Source organism: Sebastes umbrosus, chromosome 12 (genome assembly GCF_015220745.1).
Source record: "Sebastes umbrosus isolate fSebUmb1 chromosome 12, fSebUmb1.pri, whole genome shotgun sequence".
NCBI lineage: Eukaryota > Metazoa > Chordata > Actinopteri > Perciformes > Sebastidae > Sebastes > Sebastes umbrosus.
The window spans coordinates 8,261,199-8,280,609 of NC_051280.1; the positions used below are offsets into that span (position 1 = coordinate 8,261,199).

A 19,411-nucleotide genomic window follows, 5' to 3' on the forward strand; every position below is an offset into this window, starting at 1 on the left:
ATGCTGATGAAAGGATTATGCATGTTGTTATTGATTGGCCCACGGGGTTCCCGCATCATCCACAGGGGACCACGCGTGTGCTGCTGTTGTGATGAGCTGTTCTACAACCTAATAAACTGTGTTTCTTTTCTCACCCTTTGAATCTGTTTATATATACGCTGAAGTGTGAATTTGACAACCTCTTTAACTATTAACGTATACAATGATAAATTAGAGAAATTCCTTGTGAGACCTGCAGTATGACAGACATATGGTCCTACACCTGAGGGCTGTGCTGCAGATGCATTTACATTTAAAATTTACATATTTGATCCCTAGCTGAGGCTCTTATCCAGGGCATGCTACAATAAGAACAGCTGTTGGAATAATTTTAATTCTCATATCAGCTTCATTACAAGCACACGAGAGCAAAGGGTACAAAAGGTCAGAGAAAAAGCGGCGTCCTGGAAACTCTATAGATGTTTTCATTTGAATGCAAAAGTTTTTTTTATGCAAATGAATATTAAAGAGCTGCTGTCTTTGTGTGTTTCGCAGGATCCAGTCGGGCTCCTACCTCAGCACCGGCTGGTTCACGCTCATCCTCGCCATGGACATGTGCAAAGAGATCCATATCTACGGCATGATAAATGACACCTACTGCAAGTAAGACACCGACTATCACCCTCCATACTAGGATGAAAAATGCACACATTCCTACAAAAACTTTGAAAAACTAGATTCACATTCACCAATCGCAGCCTCCCATAATCACGGACTGCCCTGTTGGAATACATTTCCGATTCCCTCAGTTTGGGTTTAATGGCTGCGTTTCTATGCTGAAATCCATATTGGGTTCTCTGTGCCGTGAATACCATTATGTTTCCCTGCCGAGAATACCCAGCAGGCTGCGGGTGGCTGGGCTGCGGCACCCCATTCCTCCCCTGCTTAAAGTTTTATTTGTATACCGGCCTGTCGTCTTCTCTCTGACTCTTCGGTGAGTGATTGCTGTCTGGCTGTGAGGCCATAGGAGGGATGACAAACAAGATGCTGTTGCTCCGGGCATGGCTGCTCGGTCTCAAGTCATCTCAGCCTTGATTGACTCGCCTTCTCTCTCTCGCTACGTCTCCCCTCCACTCCGGCAGCTCAACCTGAGCTCTCTCTATCCCCCCGAGTCAAACACTTTTACCTAATACGCGGTGGAAATCCTGCCTTTTATCCTCTCCGTGTTCCCCTTGCACAGCGGGAGTTGAAATATAAACAGCCCCAGACATATGGCAGAGAGGAGTGATAATTCAACCTGCACCGAGGATTTTATGATTCAGTGAGGCAGTTAAGGGGCTGCGCTCCGTCCCTGCCTGTCTCTCACTTATTTCCGTCCTTCCCTGCGTGAGACAGGAAGATATTGGCCCAATTCCAATCTGGTCCTGCTACACCCTCTCACTCCCGTTCGTACTCACACTCACAGCTCAATGAAGCAACCTTCTTTAAGGTGGAAGGTATCAATACAGCGGCTCTCAGGCAAGGAAATAAATAAATATCAGAATCAGAAATACTTTATTGATGCCCGGGGGGAAATTGAGCTATGTTTTGCTCCCGTTCTAGAATATAAATATAAATATGCAAAAGTAGAGAAATCATAAGAAATATACATAAGAAATATATATAACAGTGCAAATAATAATGCTGAAAAATAGGATCTATGCAAATAATATAAATGCATAAATTTATAAAAATGCAAGAATAGTGTAAAATAATAATATTAGTTTAAATGTTCTATATAAATAAATGCAGCCGGAGTAAACCAGATTATTGCACAGCTGAATTATTGCACTGTTAAGTCACTATTGCACAGTTGAAGATATACAGTATGTATGTATGTATATATATATATATATATGACAAGAAAGTAGAACAAATGACATGTCTATCTTAGTTTGAGCAGTTTACAAGTAAATGTTTGTACCGGTAATTACATGGAACTTACATTGGAGCGTGTTTCATGACGAACACGGCGTTGCACGTCGTCAGTAAGGGGCAGCTGGTTAAGTCAGTATCGATGTAGACTCGCTGTTGGAGGGTTTCATAACCCACTTCCAGTCCCCGCTAATTGGTTTGGGATGGCACTTAATATGGTGGACTCTCCACGCGAACGCGCAAACGGAGTGGAAGCGGGTGGGTAGGGAGAGGGTGTGGGGGGGTGGTTTTGAACTGGGCCATTGTGTTTCACTGAGTTTCTGAAAGGACAATTTAGTGTCACACACGTTCCGTCGGCAGCCGACTGCTCCAGTACTACAACGAGTGAAGTTTTGTGTGACGACGTCCGAAGCTCCGGTCATAATTGACCTCGGCAGATATGTAATAATGGAGCTCCAACAGGTGCTGCGGAGACGGTGAAATTGAGTTCATTTGTTAACGCTGGTGCGAACCGCTGTGTGACACAGAGAGGGGAGAGGTGGTGATTGGGCTGTGTATTACTGTAAGCTGGCAGGCAGCCATAGTAGCTTTCTCGCCGTGGACCCACTGGTGATGGCTGTTTCTCTTCTGTCTGTGCTCATTCTCCCAGTGAAATTGTTACACAAGTAATTTTCTCATAAAGCCGTCACTCGCTATTAGAAACCGACTGCAGAGTGCCCAATGAATCTATTCTACTGCTCCAGTTTTTATTGATTTCTTGTTCTTTTTAATGGCTTGAAGATGCAAACTGTAAACGGAGCGACTCATCATGAAATTCAGGTCAGAATGGCTTCCCTACTGTACATAACTCTGATTATTTCTGATGTTTTCAGAATTTGCTTTTGACTCAGAATAGGAATGAACGTTGTCTTGTTAGTTTACAAATAATAAGAGTATTTATTGAATAAATTTGGCCGCCAACAGCAACTGCTGTTTTTTTTTAATGAGGGAAACCTGCCGAGAGGAGAGTATTGCCCGGGGCAGCATCAGTTCAAACTGCTAAACAGTGTACTATTAAGTCTAATATATATTATTCATGTAAATACATAAAAAATGTAAATTCCAATAATAGAAGCACTTGAAGCGTATAAAGCACAATTGGAGCATATCTATTTTCAGGACATATATTATGTATCGGAGGCCTGGGTCATAATGACAAACATCTGTGTTACTTTACAACACAACATACATAATTACATAATAAATATTGTATTATTTCTATCTTTTAACCATAGAGGGAGGTGATATGGTTCAGTTCATTATCACACATTCATATTACGATATGGCAAATAAATGAAAAAATCATATTAGCAACTCAAATAGATGTTTAAAGTAGTGAACAACTGTTGTACATTACATGAGACCACATTCCTCATGTGTGTAAAACAAAAACTTATATCCAATTGTGTTTTCAGCCTGCTTGGAATAACTGATTTGAACAGCATAAATTTATAAAAATAGACCGATATGATTGAATTGATATAACAGCAGCCCAACTCTACTTTTAACCTTCATTGTGACGCGCTGCTCTGATTAAATGTGATCGATCGGCCAATGACTCGCTGAGCTGGATCAGATAGATCCTGTCGCATTTCATCTCCTTATCAATTTACTTGCAATGACGCACTCATTAAATACACGCCTTTCATCTGTGATGTAGCATCACTGCTTGTTTATCCTGAAGCTTAATAATCCTAATATTATACATGTTTTAAATGTGTTAACTAGAGATTCACTGATTTCACTTTCTTTCTAAGAACTATATGTGACAGCATACACAAACGTGGAAAATTTGTATTAAATTGTATGTTCATAATAAAACATTGACTATTAAATAACATACATTTTACACACTGTTCCTTTGAGAGACTGTTCGGCCAGTCACCGGTCACAGCCAATCAGCTGACAACCGGACAGTTTTCGATCAGCAGCCGATTGGTCGGCGATATCTAGTATTCATTTCTTCTGATGTTAGCAGAGACGCTCTTTATTTCAGGTGATGTAGGGAGCCTCCGCTATAAAACACTGCTAAAGGTTTATAAAACTGGATGAATGATATGTCTTTCTTTCTTTCTTTCTTTCTTCTTTTCGTTCTTTCTTTCTTCTTTCCTTTCTTTCTTTCTCTTTTCCTTTCCTCTCCTTTCCTCTCCTCTATAGGACGGAGGGTTACAGAAAGGTTCCCTATCACTACTACGAGGCGGGCAGCCGGGACGAGTGTGCAGAGTATCAGCTCCATGAGAGCGCCCCCTACGGCGGGCACCGCTTCATCACAGAGAAGTCCGTGTTCGCCAAGTGGGCCAAAACTCACGCCATCAAGTTCTTCAACCCACCTTGGCAGCTGTCGTGACCCTGGCTGAACCGGCATGGAAATACTACACCGTCATCCTCATTATCATCATCGTCGTCGTCATCCGGGGGCCAGCTGGATCGCTACACTGACAGAGAGCGTGTTCCCTAATGTGCACAAACATGCATTTTGGCACAAAGTCCACTTCATATCCATTTAAAAAGGTTGGCTGATGGCTGCTTGTTTGTTTGTTTTTGACGGCCACTCAAACAGACAGACTTCCTTTGACCAACCTGGACAGAGAAAGCATATCTCCTGCTTCTTGATAGTCTTTTCCTCCTGAATTTTGAGAGCTGACGAAAGTGCACAGCACTCTGCTCTTCACTGACTAATCGATCCGCTCGCTGCTCTGTGAGTTTAGCAAAAGGATGGCTCGAAGACTAACTTAAAAAAAAAAAAAAAAAAAGGAGAAAACAACAGGAAGAAGTAACAAAACCATCTGTCAACTTTCAGTGACCTCAGCGGCTCGCATGTCTGCGGGCGCTGTAGATCGCAGAGGCTGAATTAAAAATGTTTTTTTTCAGGACTGAAGCTGAAGAAGAGCTCAGCTGCCGCAGAGCCGAGTCACGTTGCCATGGACGCCGGACGAGCTCGCCTACTCTGTTTTCTCTGCATGTCCTTCTTCTTCTGTCAGGCTGTAATTAATCTATAACGAGTATCATTCAGGCCTTCATCTCTGACTGAGGGATAACTGAGGGCAAATTTCAATTTACTCCGCTCCGTCTAAAAAAGCTTTGACGAACAAGGTCATTTAAAAAAGCAAAAAAAAAACAGATTTCAGTCAAACTCAAAGGTTAACCAGAGCCGTGGATGTAGATCAGCTTTTTTATCGTCATGTTTGGTTGTTATGCTGTGTGTGTGTGTGTAAACTCACACAACTTAAAGATGTCAGCTTTTCTTCTTTTCATAATGCTGTGAAATTGAATTTCAGAGACACGTTTTGGCTTGATGTCCGGATAGGTTGCTAATTTATTCTGCAGAGATACGTTTAACCGTGTGCCATTGACAATGTGGGGCATCACAGCACATGGAGCAATGTGCAATTAGAAAACTCCATACTTACGGAAGGAGTTAAACCATTTGTGACCCCGCAGAGGGAGAGATTTATGTGTGCAGTGAAACCATTGGAAGTTAATTGTATTCTATTATCATTTTGTGCCTGCGATATACTCTGCAGTTCATTGTAGAGAGGCAGAGGAAGACACTCTCTCTCTCTCTCTCTCTGGCTTGCTCATGTTCTCATCCAGCTTTGTGCCTCTTTGTGTACAGTATCACTGTGTGAACACATCTTCCCCATTTGTCTTTGAAGGCAGCGCGCGTGTCTCCTGGTTCAGGTCATTACATTTGAATGCATCTGTTCCAGGACAGTGAAGAATAATCAGTGAAGTGCTGAGGTGTGTAGGTTGGCTGGTAGCTGTGGAGGGGCTGAGACACTCCGGCTGTGACCGTGACTCCCCTCCACTCCCCCCCCTCCAGGCTGTGATTAGTGTCCCGGTCAGAGCCGCGGCCCAGAGGGGAGGACTGGAAGGATTCAAAGACTTCTAATTTAGGCGACTTGATGCACAGGGTCCCTGACGACTGTAATATACTGCAGCTGAGCCTCGCGGTCTCACTCCTGCTGCAGAGCACTGTTTACTATCACACACAGACACTCCATTCTGGGCTCTTTCTCGGTAAGCATCGATTTGGTGATTTACAGGTCAAATGACGTCAAGGTTGAAACTGGCAGGTTTTTTGGATGTCCTGGCAGGGATGTGGCTACCACGGAGGTAGTGGTGTGGTGAGGATTTTACGAGCCAGTTGCAGTATTTTTAGACAAAGTGTGTTTGGATTTGGCCGCTTATAGGCCAATAATTTTCAGCACTTATCCCCCAGGCAGTCCAGAGCAGTGTGGAGAAGGCTTTGCAACAGGAAGATTTACAGAAAGTATAACTGAACAGTTAATTGAGAAGATAAAGTATAAAAAAATGTAAAATGAAGAGTACCCTCTTTGGGGGTTTTGGTCAGAATCAGGAGGGTGGTGAGGTGTGTTATGGGGGAACTCATCACCTCAGTATTTCTAAAATCCTAGCTACAGCCCTGTGTCTATGTTACATATAATTATTTGGGCTGTCAATCGATAAAAATATTGAATCGCGATTAATCGCATGATTGTTCATAGTTAATAGCGATTAATCGCAAATGAATCACACATTTTTATCTGTTTCAAATGCACCTTAAATGGAGATTTGTCAAGTATTTAATACCCAATCAATATGAGAGTGGGCTGCTTTATGCAAATGTATGTATATATTTATTATTGGAAATCAATTAACAACACAAAACAATGACAAATATTGTCCATAAACCCTCACAGGTACTGCATTTAGTATTATAAATATGCTCAAATTTATAATCTGGCAAACTGCAGCCCACCAGGCAACAACAGCTGTCAGTGTGTCAGTGTGCTGACTTGACTATGACTTGCCCCAAACTGCATGTGATTATCATAAAGTGGGCATGTCTGTAAAGGGGAGACTCGTGGGTACCCATAGAACCCATTTTCATTCACATATCTAGAGGTCTGAGGTCAAGGGACCCCTTTGAAAATGGCCATGCCAGTTTTTCCTCGCCGAAATTTAGCGTAAGTTTGGGGCGTTATTTAGCTTAGATACCAGCATCTTCACTGTAGCTTTAAAAATGAGCCTGCTACAAGAGTTAGGGTTAGTTACTAAAAATCTCAAGTTGTGTTAATGCGTTAAAGAAATTATCGGCGTTAAAACGAATTTGGGTTAACACGTTATTATTGCGCTAACTTTGACAGCCCTAATAACTATTGTTTTAACAACATTCAAATGACTATAATTCAATACAAACCTAACTACATCCTAACTACACATATACAAATAGACATCTATAAAAAACTAGCCCCTCTCCACTGCACAAACCTTTTTAGGAACTATTCCTGCAGGAAACAGGGTCTACATTTAGTTCCTGGCCCCAAAACAGTCCCTTTCAGATAGCGCAGGAACTATTCGTCTAGAGTTTGCTGTACTGTTAGTGAGCCTGATTGGTCAAAACACAAGCCTCAGGCAGCTACAGTACAACATTCAGTCACACAGGAAGCAAGCAACCAGTAGCCACTAGTTTTAATATCAGGACTAACAGTGGACATGCCTTCTAATGTTTATTGATGTTAAAAAAGTTATGTAATTGACTTCCTGAGGCTTCCTCAGACTAGAGCTGCAACGATTAATTGATTAGTTGTCAACTACTAAATTTTTTTAATCATTTTTTTAAGCAACAAAAGTCTAAATTCTCTGATTCCAGCTTGTTAAATGTGAATATCTTCTGGTTTCTTTATTCCTCTATGACAGTAAACTGAATATCTTTGAGTTGTGGATAAAACAAGACATTTGAGGACGTCATCTTGGGCTTTGGGAAACACTGATTGACATTTCTCACCATTCTCTGACATTTAATAGACCAAACTTCTAATAGATTAATCTACAATGAAGATAACCGTTAGTTGCAGCTTTACTTCCAACATAAAGTATTCTGTCGTCTTCAGGTTTCATTTCTGTTTCATGTTGAACGTCTTCCTATTCAAAATTTATAGCCCTGTAACTGAAAACTACAAAGAACAACATAATGACTCTTTGTTGTTGTTGTTGCATCGTGTATGAAAATTGCGTCTCAAACAAAGCCATCATTTGCGAATCCATTATCAGCTCCACTGTTCTTCACTTGCAGTGGAAACACAAACAGAAATGTGCGGTTCAGTTTTTCAATTTGCTCCCCGAGAGTGAAATCGTAACAGCTACTGAGCTTGGATGTCATCTGATCCATCTCCATGACAACTGAGCAAACTCCTTCCCCTTTAATGAAGATTGTTTGACATGGTTGAAAGCTCCAGAAAGAGCCAATGTGTGCAGAAGTTATTTTTAAAATTGTATTCCAGTTTTAACCCGGACGTATTTTGACCTGCAAACAACCAAAACCCTGCTCTCTGGGTTCTTTTGTGTCGGCTGCATGTTTGGAAACATGTCGGAACGGGAAAAGAAAATCTGATATGTTTCTTTTCCAGAAAGAGTACATCGAGTACTCACAAAGAATGACCTACAACTCAAAACTCAATGTGAGTCCACCTAGCTGACAAGAGCATCAGCAAAATGTAAAAATGACCTATTTTAAATTCCACCCGGTGTAGCTCAGCGTATAGGAGGTGACCGTAACACAGGCAGGGTCATGGTTCAGATTTCCTCTGGGACGACGACACGAGCTCGAGAGGTATGCAGTATCCCAGCGCCGAGAGCAGCCGCGGATCAAAGTATCCACCTCACGATGTATGTAAAGCAGAAACGTCTCACTGTGTGTTTTCTTTCTGTTCAGGGAGCCTGAAGATCTTGGGGAAAAAGGAAAAGTTAGAACTTCTACTTCTTTCTCTTCCTGTGGGAAAACGGCACTTGAAACCGAATCCATACAGTATCTCATGCATGTGACGTGATTAACGTACATCTTTTACACGTTTCCACTCACAGCCTGTGATTGTGCCGTCATCTGGCAGCTCTCCACCAATCAGTTGTACCTCTGCCGTACAGTATATCCACCGTTAATTGTAAAGCGCTTCGCACCAAGAGACGATTTTAAAGTTCCGTTTCATTCATCATCCCATCATTTTTAGGTGTGTTATGTTGCATTTAAATTGTTTTCTCACATCCTCCTCTTTTTGATTGAATGATTACTTTTATTTTTTTTGTTGTTGATGCAGTGGTTTGTGTGCAGCATGTGTTTTTTTTTTCTGCTGCAGGTTGTATGTTGCCAACGTTTCCTGCTGCTTCGGGCTGTGCTCTCGGTTATTTTTCTGACCAACAAACACTCTATTGTTCTCTCAGCCACAGCGCACTGGAAGAATACCAGCAGATGTATTATAGAGGATATTATAGAGAATACGCCCCTATATAGGCTCCCATGAATCATCTGTGGCTCGCTGGAAGAGGACCAGAGGCACATTTGCAGTGATTAAGTAACACTATGAATAAAAGTGTGAGCAGAGTGGGCGGCCAAATATACTTTTAATTTCCAGGGATACGTTTTTTCAAGATTTGATTTGAATAGTTTGACATTTGAAAAAAAAAAAAAGCTTATTGACTGTCTTGCCTGGAGGTAGATGAGAAGTCTGATATGTTTGTACAATAAATATGAAGCTATACAGTCAGCAGCTGGTTCGCTTAGTTTAGCACAAAGACTAGAAACGGAGAACAGCTAGCCTGGTTCCGTCCAAAGGTAACAAAATCCACCTACAAACACCTTTAATGTTCTCTAATTAACATGTTGTATCTCGTTTGTTTAATGCGTAAAAAAAAAGTGCAATTGGTGGTTTTACAGGTGCTTCTGTGCCGTATTAATTCTTGGCTCTGGGCTGAGACTCCAGGAAGGCCTAGCCTCTGTTCCACTAGCTTCTGTAAATCAATGCAATCTCTCATTTAGAAATTCATTTATCCGACTCTCTGAAGAAATTAGTTGAGTTTGCTTTCAATGTTCTAAAACAAATCCCTCTACAGCAGTTGCTATAAGAAATGAAAACCTTTGTGATTTTAACAAAGTTCAACATCGGCTACTTTGTGGTGCAGGTAGCTGCTTATGTTACTGTAACTTGGTTTCATCCATACCCATAAAACGCACCAACACTCATCTAAAGTTTTTTTTTTTTTATATTATGTGTATTTCTTTGCTGTAATCTGTCTTAAAACTTCTACAGCATTCAGTTAATACAGACACGTCTGAACTAACCACGACTTCTCCACTCGCTCATGGACTCGCCTCTTTTATAGAGCCGTGACGTTTAGCCCTTGTAGGGCCGTTGTACACGTAGGGCTTACGGGTTACAGCTACAAAAAACAAAAAAACTATCGGCATTATCTAAACGTTAAGTAAGCCAAGACTGTTCCAAGACTATTCTATAGGGCTGTCAATCGATTAAAATAGCTCATCACGAATAATCACAAATTAATTGCACATTTTTTGTATCTATTCAAAATGTACCTTAAAAGGGAGATTTGTCAAGTATTTAATACTCTTATCAACATGGGAGTGGGCAAATATGCTTGCTTTATGCAAACTTATGTATATATTTATTATTGGAAATCGACTAACAACACAAAACAATGTCAAATATTGTCCAGAAACCCTCACAGGTACTGCATTTAGCATAAAACAATATGCTCAACAGCTGTCAGTGTGTCAGTGTGCTGACTTGACTATAACTTGCCCCAAACTGCATGTGATTATCATAAAGTGGGCATGTCTGTAAAGGGGAGACTCGTGGGTACCCATAGAACCCATTTTCATTCACATATCTGGAGGTCAGAGGTCAAGGGACCCCTTTGAATATGGCCATGTCAGTTTTTCCTCGCCACAAGTTTGGAGCATTATTTAGTCTCCTTCGCGACAAACTAGTATGACATGGTTGGTACCAATGGATTCATGAGGATTTCCAGTTTCAAAATAGCCCGCTACAACCTAAACATCGCAAGTTGTGTTAATGCGTTACAAGAATTAGTGGTGTTAAAATTAATTTGCATTAACGCGTCATTATCACGTTAACTTTGACAGCCCTAATTCTTAGTTATTAAAATTGTTACAAATGTCCATTGAATTTTGAATGAGGTTTTCTTACTTCTGGAACAAGTTTTTTCACTTTAGCTCTATAACTTCCTTTAAAAAAACAGTGAATTTTCATTTTTATTTTTAAGTTTTTGTTCTGATTAAACATGATGATGAGCCTTATTTGGACAGAGCCAGTCTAGCAGTTTCCCTGTTTCCAGTCTTTGTCTAATCTAACTCTCCGCCAAAACGCAAATTAATTTCCAAAAATGTTGATCTATTTCTTCAATACATTTTTTCCCCCCCTGAATTCTTGTTAATTTCGGATTCTGGCTCTTCTGTTTTCATCCCCAGCTCAAATTGATCATTTAAAACCACTCCAAGCTTTCACGCTCTGAGCAATGAACTTTGTTTGGAAGCAGTTTCATCAGTCCTCTCAAACCTGAAGCAGACTCTTCTCTTTGTACCTCGCTGTATGGAAAAAGAAAGGGAAAAAAAGAAGCATTGCTTGTCCTCAGCTGCTCGGCAACAGAAGTGGCAGTGGAATGAGCTCCGATTGTTCACTCGTTGTATAATGCGAAGTTGAAAAGCAAATTGAAGGTCCCTTCCTTTAAAAGAGAGCTGGCTTTAAAAAAAAAAAAAGAACCTGATTAAAACGTCTTGGTCTGGAGGTTTGCGGAATAAAGACGTGAATTTCATTATTCCTCACCGTTTACAATGCTCTCATTATTTTGGGCTTTTTCCTGCTGTAATCAGTCGAGATAATTGCCGTCTGTTTTGGAGTTGAGAGTTCAGATCTTAAAGATTGTCTCACTCTCCGTCGAAAACCTCTTCAGTTTGTAGCACTTTCCCTCCTGACTGTTGTACTTGTTGCCATTTCCTCAAATGCCTCAAGTGCTTTTTCTTGCAATGAAAAATTCATTTTCATTTTCTCTTTCTCCCCGTGTGCATGTCTTACAATTATTTAGTTGTGTTGTGAAGCACTTTCCTTTTTCCATTTCCAGGTCAAGTGTCCTTGTGAAACGTGTAACTTTGGGTGTGTGTTGAGTTACATAGAATGTAATATAACACTGAGGTTGTTATAATGAAAGTTGTTTTTGCTAACACAGCTAACACACTCCTTTTTATCAGTGGTGATGTAACATCCAAATGCTGCATAGAGTATTTGCAGGTTAATGAAATGTACATTTTGTTAAAAAAAAAAAAAAGGCGTGATTCTATGTATTATTCTGTCATTTGCTGTCTACATATTAGATATATTGTGAATGTTATAATTTTTACCAACGTGTCCTCTGTGTCTTTTATTCTCTGTGGGGATTAAAGAAAACCTAAAAAACCTTGTTATATGATTAAAGTCCTTTCTAAACAAAACAAGCAGTTTACCAGAATGTAAGAAACCCTGTGAAATGGGTTGAGCTGAGTTGTCATCTCAAATGTGGCGTCTCATGAGATTTTTAAAACATCAGCGAAAGGAGCAGAGATGTGCTGAGTTCAGACGGGTCTTCGGGAGTTTCGGTGAGCATGAGAGTTTTTTATGTAACCTCTGCATAAATAAAGAACACGAGTTTTTAAATAATAATGCTCACATTCATGTTTTTTTATGCTACGGTAATGAATAAAGTATTAAGATAGGAAATTAAAGAGAAAGATAAAAAACAAGAATGGTCCAAAGCAAAGCAGCAGGCTGAAAATAATACTACCCAGATTGTTTTTCTCAACCTAATGAGAGTTTTATTGAATCTCTCTGCAAATTCACAAAATGTTTTCCCTATAATATCCGCAACTAAAACAGGATTTCTGTTTATAGTCAGGTTTAAGTGAGAGCTCTTGGAGAAGATTATGGAGATGCAGGTCTTGTTAAAAAAGTAATAAGGTGTTTATTTACCCCTTACACTAAGCTAAAGTTAGTTGCTGTATCCTAAACCTACTTTCACAAAGTGCATTTAGGTCTCCTGTGTCAAAATCTTGTCTGCGGCAAAAAAAAATTGCCTGGAAAAAAACATTGTAAATGTCAGGAAAACCCATTTAGTAGCACAGAAATGTAATATTTACAAGTCAGGGTCGGTCGGCTCACATACTCAACAAGAAGAATTAGAAATTTTTACTGTTTACAAAGGTTTAAAATTACTGCTCATGATTAGTAAACTGACTTTTATTTGCAAATATATCCACTCTCATTTAGAAACTCGCTAATCTCTAACTGTCATGTTGTTCCCAAGACGACGCCAAGTCTTGCCTTTTGTGATAATTATCAAAATGTCCTACAGCACAGCACAAAGTAAGCTTGGATAATGTTGTTAAACCCACCCATCCTTTTGCCTTTAGTTTAATTAATTGACAGTTTGAGGAGCTGACCGACATTAACACAACGTCTCCAGCCCTGCAGGAGGGATTCGGTTAGAGCAGCAGAGTTACTTCAGTCCAAACATGAACATTTGTGTCTGCTTCATTCAGCTCTCAGCCTCTCATCATTGTGCTTATTGTATCATGTAAGATAATGGTGTCACTGAGCTGATCGCATCCAATCAGCAGGCTCTTCAGAACCAGTATCAGCTTTATCGCCAAGTAGGTTTTCACATACAAGGAATTTAACTTGGTGTTTGGGTGCATAACAATAGAGAGGCAAAGTCCTTCCTCTTCCGGAGATAGTCATTTTCACAGTTCATTTCACATCATTTTTTTTATCCGGTTTGAATTTGCGGCATGAATCACACATATGATGTTTGTCAATTTAAAACATAATTTTTGCAAGTCTAGAAAGTCACAGTTAGTCGTGGTATCATTTAGTTTCGTGTGAAATTGCTCACATCTCTCGTCTCACAAAAGCCCCCAGGAATAGCGCTGGGCTGTGAAGCAAATTTTCGTAGTGGCCAAACAGTGAAATTACAACATCCGTGTCCGTCACGTGATGTCATTGGGCCCAATAAGACTTTTTCCCATACACTTACATTGGGAAAGAGACGTCTGTAAATCAGCTGTTTGTTTTTTCTTGAGGTGAATCAGCTCCCCAGTATGAACGTTCTAACGGCCCTTATTTAAATTATTAGGTCCTATAAGTTGTAAAATGCACTAATAGCCGATTCCAGAGTTATTTTACTTCGTCTGTTAACGTGTATGAGACCCAGACCGAGGCTGGACCGAGGGCTGGGAGGCGGGATTAAAGGAAACGCTACTGGACTCAATGCATGCGGAAGATTGCTGGATGATACGGGTACTTTATCACTCAGCAGTCGAGCGTATTTGGCTTCATGGGCCACTGAGTAACTCTGAATGAACGGGAACCCGCCTTCGACGCTGTATTAATTAACTAATTACGTGTTTTCACAGCCTGATACTTCAGCAGTTTTATGACAAACTGCAACTTTCTTGACTTGCAAAATTACATTTTAAATTGACAAACATCACATGTGTGATTCAAGGTGCAATTCAAACGGGATCAGCCGTTGACTACCGTTCATATTTTTTCGCATGGTGGTCCACCGGAAGGGGCAGGACTTGCCTTCTCTATAAACATAGCAAGAAAAAAATAAAAGCAAGTACTGCAACAGTCAAGACACAAATAAAATAGAATAATTTATAATAAAAATATGTGACAATATTATTAAAAAATATGTATAATATAACTGTTTTTAAAAGGAAGAGCTGTACAGTGCAAAATATTGTCCAAGGAATCTGCAAGAGTTCCCAGTGTAAAGTATAGACAATAACTAAATAGCTGCGAGTGCGTCTGGGTGGAGCCGTACAGCGAGCTCACAGTGTGAGCAATGGGAATAATGGACATGATGTTATTTGCACAAGCTTACACCAACAGAGAAACTAATGAGCCGTTGGGTAAATGGAAAAAATACTACTTTTTCAGTCTACCTTACATTGATGAGAAAGAAACAAACCTCCATTTCCACTTCAGTTACCTTGACTGTGTTAGACCTCAATTAAATTCCAGCTCGGCCCATATTTACTTGATTTTTTTTTTTTCTTTCTGCCTTTTTTTTGTTTTGCAGGCAGCTGGCATGCGTTAGTGTTTTCTGTTATGTGCACAGCTTAACTGAGCAAGGTCAATGACACAACTGGAATCTTTTCAATTCAATGTTTGCAAATTTGTTCTTGCAGAGCGTTTGACCTCTGGAGCATATTTGCAGGACGATGTGCTCTCCGGGGCCAGATGGTGCCTCAATATGTAGCGTTCTCGTAGCTCAGGGACACTTGAGGTGGTAATTATAAAACATAAGAAAGGGAGGGAAAAACAGGAAGATGAAGAATGTTTTTTGCTTTCTGTACACTCTGCTGTTTGAAGCCCGCTTCTGTTGCTTTCCGGATCAATAAAAACTCAGCTTACTGACATCTTTTAAAAGTAAAAAGAAAACACATTAGCTTACGACATATTCTAAGTAAAAAAAAAACAGCTGTGTCCCAATTTCATACCTACTACAGTGTAGGCTAAACTCAAATAGTTTATGGTTTCAAGTCAGTATGCATACAAAGAAATGTTGGATATGTGAGTGTTATTTATGTAGGCCTACAGTACATTATTGACCCACGATGTGAAGGAAGTGGGGTGAGTAAGCTGGATTTTTGTCACCAAGAAACAGTTCCAACTTTCTATAAAACCACACATTGTCGTTTTTAAATTTATGTTTGTGTTAATTAGAGGTATTTTTGAACTGCGTGGAGAGCCAGGCTAGCTGTTTCTCCCTGTTTCCAGTCTTTATGCCAACAGCTAGCGCCATACTTAGCACACAGACCTGAGAGTGGTATCTGTCTTATCATCTAATTTACAGCGAATAAACTAATTTCCCAAAATGTCGAGCAATTCATATATGGATACAAATTGTAAGTTAAATACCTAATTAACATTTAAAAAAATAAATGTAGACAATTATTATTATTGTTTTCATTGTTTGGAGGTTGTTTAAAGGAACTGTTTGTAACTTTTTACACGTATAAATCTACCGGGTCGGTTTCCTATGCACGCTCGCATATATGCGCACTCGCGTGTGGCTACGCTGTTCAGACAAGACTCCAATATGAACTACACGGAAACACCAAAACCTCTTGGTTATATCTAGTGAAGCCTGTCTTGCAAAACTGTGTCAACTCTTCCTGCTCCAGCAGAACTGCAGAGACCAAAGCTACGGTCTCCCCTGTGTCTTCTGGCCGTGGTCGGGGGGACCACGGCCAGAAGACACAGGGGAGACCGTAGCTTTGGTCTCTGCAGTTCTGCCTGCTTGCCTTCACTCACACACCGCGCGCGTTCTCGCGCTCCACTCTTACGTGCACGCGCGCACACTACACACTGCAGAAGAGTTAGTTTAGCTCTGAGAATATCTAGTGAATGTACAGTGGACGTTTGTGCAGAAATAAATGCTGCAGCTCCTCTAGACCAACAGAGGTATCCCGTGTCTTGTGAAGTGACGGGGCTCTGCAGCGAGAAACGTTATCGTCTCCAACCGGGTGCTGGTGTCTCCCCTGTTCCTGGTCGGGAGGCTGAAGCTGGAAAAGCCAACACTAGGATCAGCAGTGATTCATGGAGAGACCTTCTTCTGGTCAGCTAACATTATTACTGCCAAGCAGGTGAAATATAGAGTGATATTGTGGTTTTAGCTGACGTGTGTCGCCTCACTGTGTTGAGCGATGCTCGTTCATGTCTATTTAGAGCGAGCAAGCGCGAGCCCGACGCTGACTCTCGTTGACTTAACGGCCACAGGTGTCGCTGTTAACAAGCATTTCTGAAAGTTACAAACAGTCCCTTTAATAAACAAATCCGCTTTTTTGCCAAACAATTACAGCTGCAACGCAAAAACTTATATGTTAGTGTTTGTAAGTTTGCATTATTTTTGTGGTTTCACAAGAAGTATTTCTGATTGTCTCTTGTGTTCATGTTTCAGGCTACTAGTCGGCTGTAGTTGTTGCTTACTGTGCTGTTCTCTGTAGAGTTTTATCATTCGGGTCATTTTACAGCCCACAGACAGGTAGCCCACTCACAAATCTCCATTTGCATCACATTACTTTTTATACCCTGAAAGTTGCTTTTCAATAAATGATTGAACCTAATTATTCCTGTTTCTGACATTTCATTCGGTACAAGTCATCTGCTCTCTTAAACGAAAACACCTCTTACGTCTCCCACATGTTTTACTGATCTATTGCGTTAACGACCACTTTATTGTTTGTTGACAGATGCAGCCAATTAGTCAGGTGTGTGTGTGTTGGATACAGCGAGTCCAAACACATCATATCAGCTTCCCCGGAGCAATGATCTGCAGCTGTGTACAGTAAAAGGCTCAAACTGTGCGTGTGTTCGTTTGTTTGTTTGTTTGTTTGCGCCTTTGAATGTTTGCATCCCTGTTCGCATGTGTCATGAGGACTGTGGACGAATAATGAGCGCTGACATCATGCTCTTTTGGACCCCGTCCTGTCCACTTGGCGCTGCACTTGTGTTGCCAGGTCCTGCTAATTGGTGTATTTCATTGGTGTTTCAAAGTGGCCGACTAGTCCAGAAATTGTGTCTGCTCTCAAAAATAAATGAGAGGATTCATGTGGGAGTGAGCAAGCCTGTCCTATTTTTCTTCCCCCGTCTGCTAACTCTTTAAATTATCTATAACATTGTAAAAGTGCATGAAAGATGGAGGAGTGCATTGTGTTTTAATTAATTCCATGCAGGCTTCTTAAAAGCTCTTTAACAATATATCCCTGTAGTCACTCCGGTGCCTCATTAATGACTTGCATGGAGCAGACATCACTTTGAACGCCACGATTTTACACCCACCTCCCTAAAGAAATATGAGTGCTACACTAATTGCCTCATGTTTATATTGATTACATCCACCTCCTCCAGTAGTCGCTCATCCCCCCATCTTCAGTTTCTCGGAGCATATCGAGCCTGTCAGGAATCAGGAGCGTTGGAAGGATAAAGTGTACGGGCTGGCACTAAATGTCAACAATTTTCAGATTATCTGAGGCAACAGAAAACATTCAACTGTGACTAATGAGCCGCCGTAGCTCTGACAACATAAATCTCTGTACGCTCGTGGATAACTGCAGTCTCTATTTGTACTCCTTGGAAATTTTCTACAACAATTTAAGCACTTTAATAGCAAGAAATAAGTGTTTTGCATCAGCTCGAGTTGGATTGTGTAATATATATGACTACAAGCTAAATAATGTCTCAGTTAATGTCCCTGTTTACAACCATCTCCTCCCATCCTTTCATCAACCTTGATGTAATCAAAGTTTATAACGTCCTACATTTCCTGTGGGCCTGAAGGTAATTGAATTGCTCTAAAAGGTCTTATCTCTGGAAAGCCTCCCTTCGCTCATCACAATCAATCACCCCCCTCTGATGCCTATTTATATTCCTCCAAATACATCAGCCACAGGTTTTTCTTTATTCATTTTCAGTGCAATTTCACTTTTATGCCGATGACATCCCGGTTTGTGTGACAGCAGACAGAAGTGATTGAGCGCTCTGTCAAATACACTGCTGGGAGGTGTCAGCTGCTTTTCAAGGTGCATGGGGATCAAGGGCAGTGCACTCTGGGAAGGTTTCCTGGAAATAAATGCTGCTTCACATTCATACAGTTGCACACACAGTGTCCCCTGGGAGCTTCCCAGTATACACCCACAAACAGCAGATCTTCCAGTGTTAGCTGGTGTCAGGTTTTGGGTGTAGAGTGCATCTGAGTTGGCAGGTGTTGATTGGCTTGTTCAGAGTAAACAAACTGAAGTCCTTATTAACATCCCCACCACACCACACCACACCACCCAGAGGGTTACAGGTTACAGAATACATTCAGGTGAAGGAAAGAAAAACATAAGAGAACCAAATAATTATATTGATTGCTCAACACAAAGTAAAAGGGAAAATAAAATAAAAAATAAAAATAAAAATAAAAATAATTATAATAATAATAATAATAATAATAATAATAATAATAATAATAATAATAATAATAATAATAATAATAACAACAACAATAATAATAATAATAATAATAATAATAATAATAATAATAAATGAATAAATAAAATAAAGTACTACTGTAATCCAGAAAGGGCCCCCATATCTATACAAAGGTTTGAGAGGAGAGAGCTTGCACACATACATTGTGTTACACTAATCAGTAGAATAGGAGGGTGGTTCTCTATCAATGTGCAGGCTGATTGGTCCAAAACAAGGAAGTGATATACCCTTGACATTTAAACCAGTACGGATACATGTGATTCACACAACTTTGGTGCTCATTACCACAGGTGTTCTGTTTTACTGTGTCTCCTTTATGGCCTCCTTGCTGCTGCTTCTCCATCTCTTGCCCCTCCAGCCTCGCTGATGCTGCAGACAAACTTGAGCTAACAAACAAAGGTAACTTTTAAAAGTGTCCTGCAGCTTTTTGTCTTTACTATTGGGACTCGTAGCTGACACTGACCCAACATCCTGGGAATTATAAGATGTTTAATTCTCTTATAAAGCTCGTTGTGGAGATACTTGAATGTACGCATCATTGAACAGAAAACTATGATGGGTATGCTTTCATGCTCCACTCCTATGAA

At 40.4% G+C, this 19,411-nt stretch overlaps 1 protein-coding gene across 2 annotated transcripts in view; it reads left to right on the forward strand.

Moving 5' to 3' along the window:
• The window catches only part of st6galnac3 (ST6 (alpha-N-acetyl-neuraminyl-2,3-beta-galactosyl-1,3)-N-acetylgalactosaminide alpha-2,6-sialyltransferase 3), a 94,877-nt gene extending 90,172 nt beyond the window's left edge, over nucleotides 1-4,705 (forward strand). For both annotated transcript variants that reach the window (XM_037788556.1, XM_037788557.1), the window contains exons 4-5: nucleotides 535-642; nucleotides 4,090-4,705. In XM_037788556.1, the coding sequence (XP_037644484.1) occupies nucleotides 535-642; nucleotides 4,090-4,279 (298 nt within the window). In that variant the 3' untranslated portion in view covers nucleotides 4,280-4,705. The remainder of the gene's footprint in view (nucleotides 1-534; nucleotides 643-4,089) is intronic.
• Nucleotides 4,706-19,411: the final 14,706 nt, after the last annotated feature.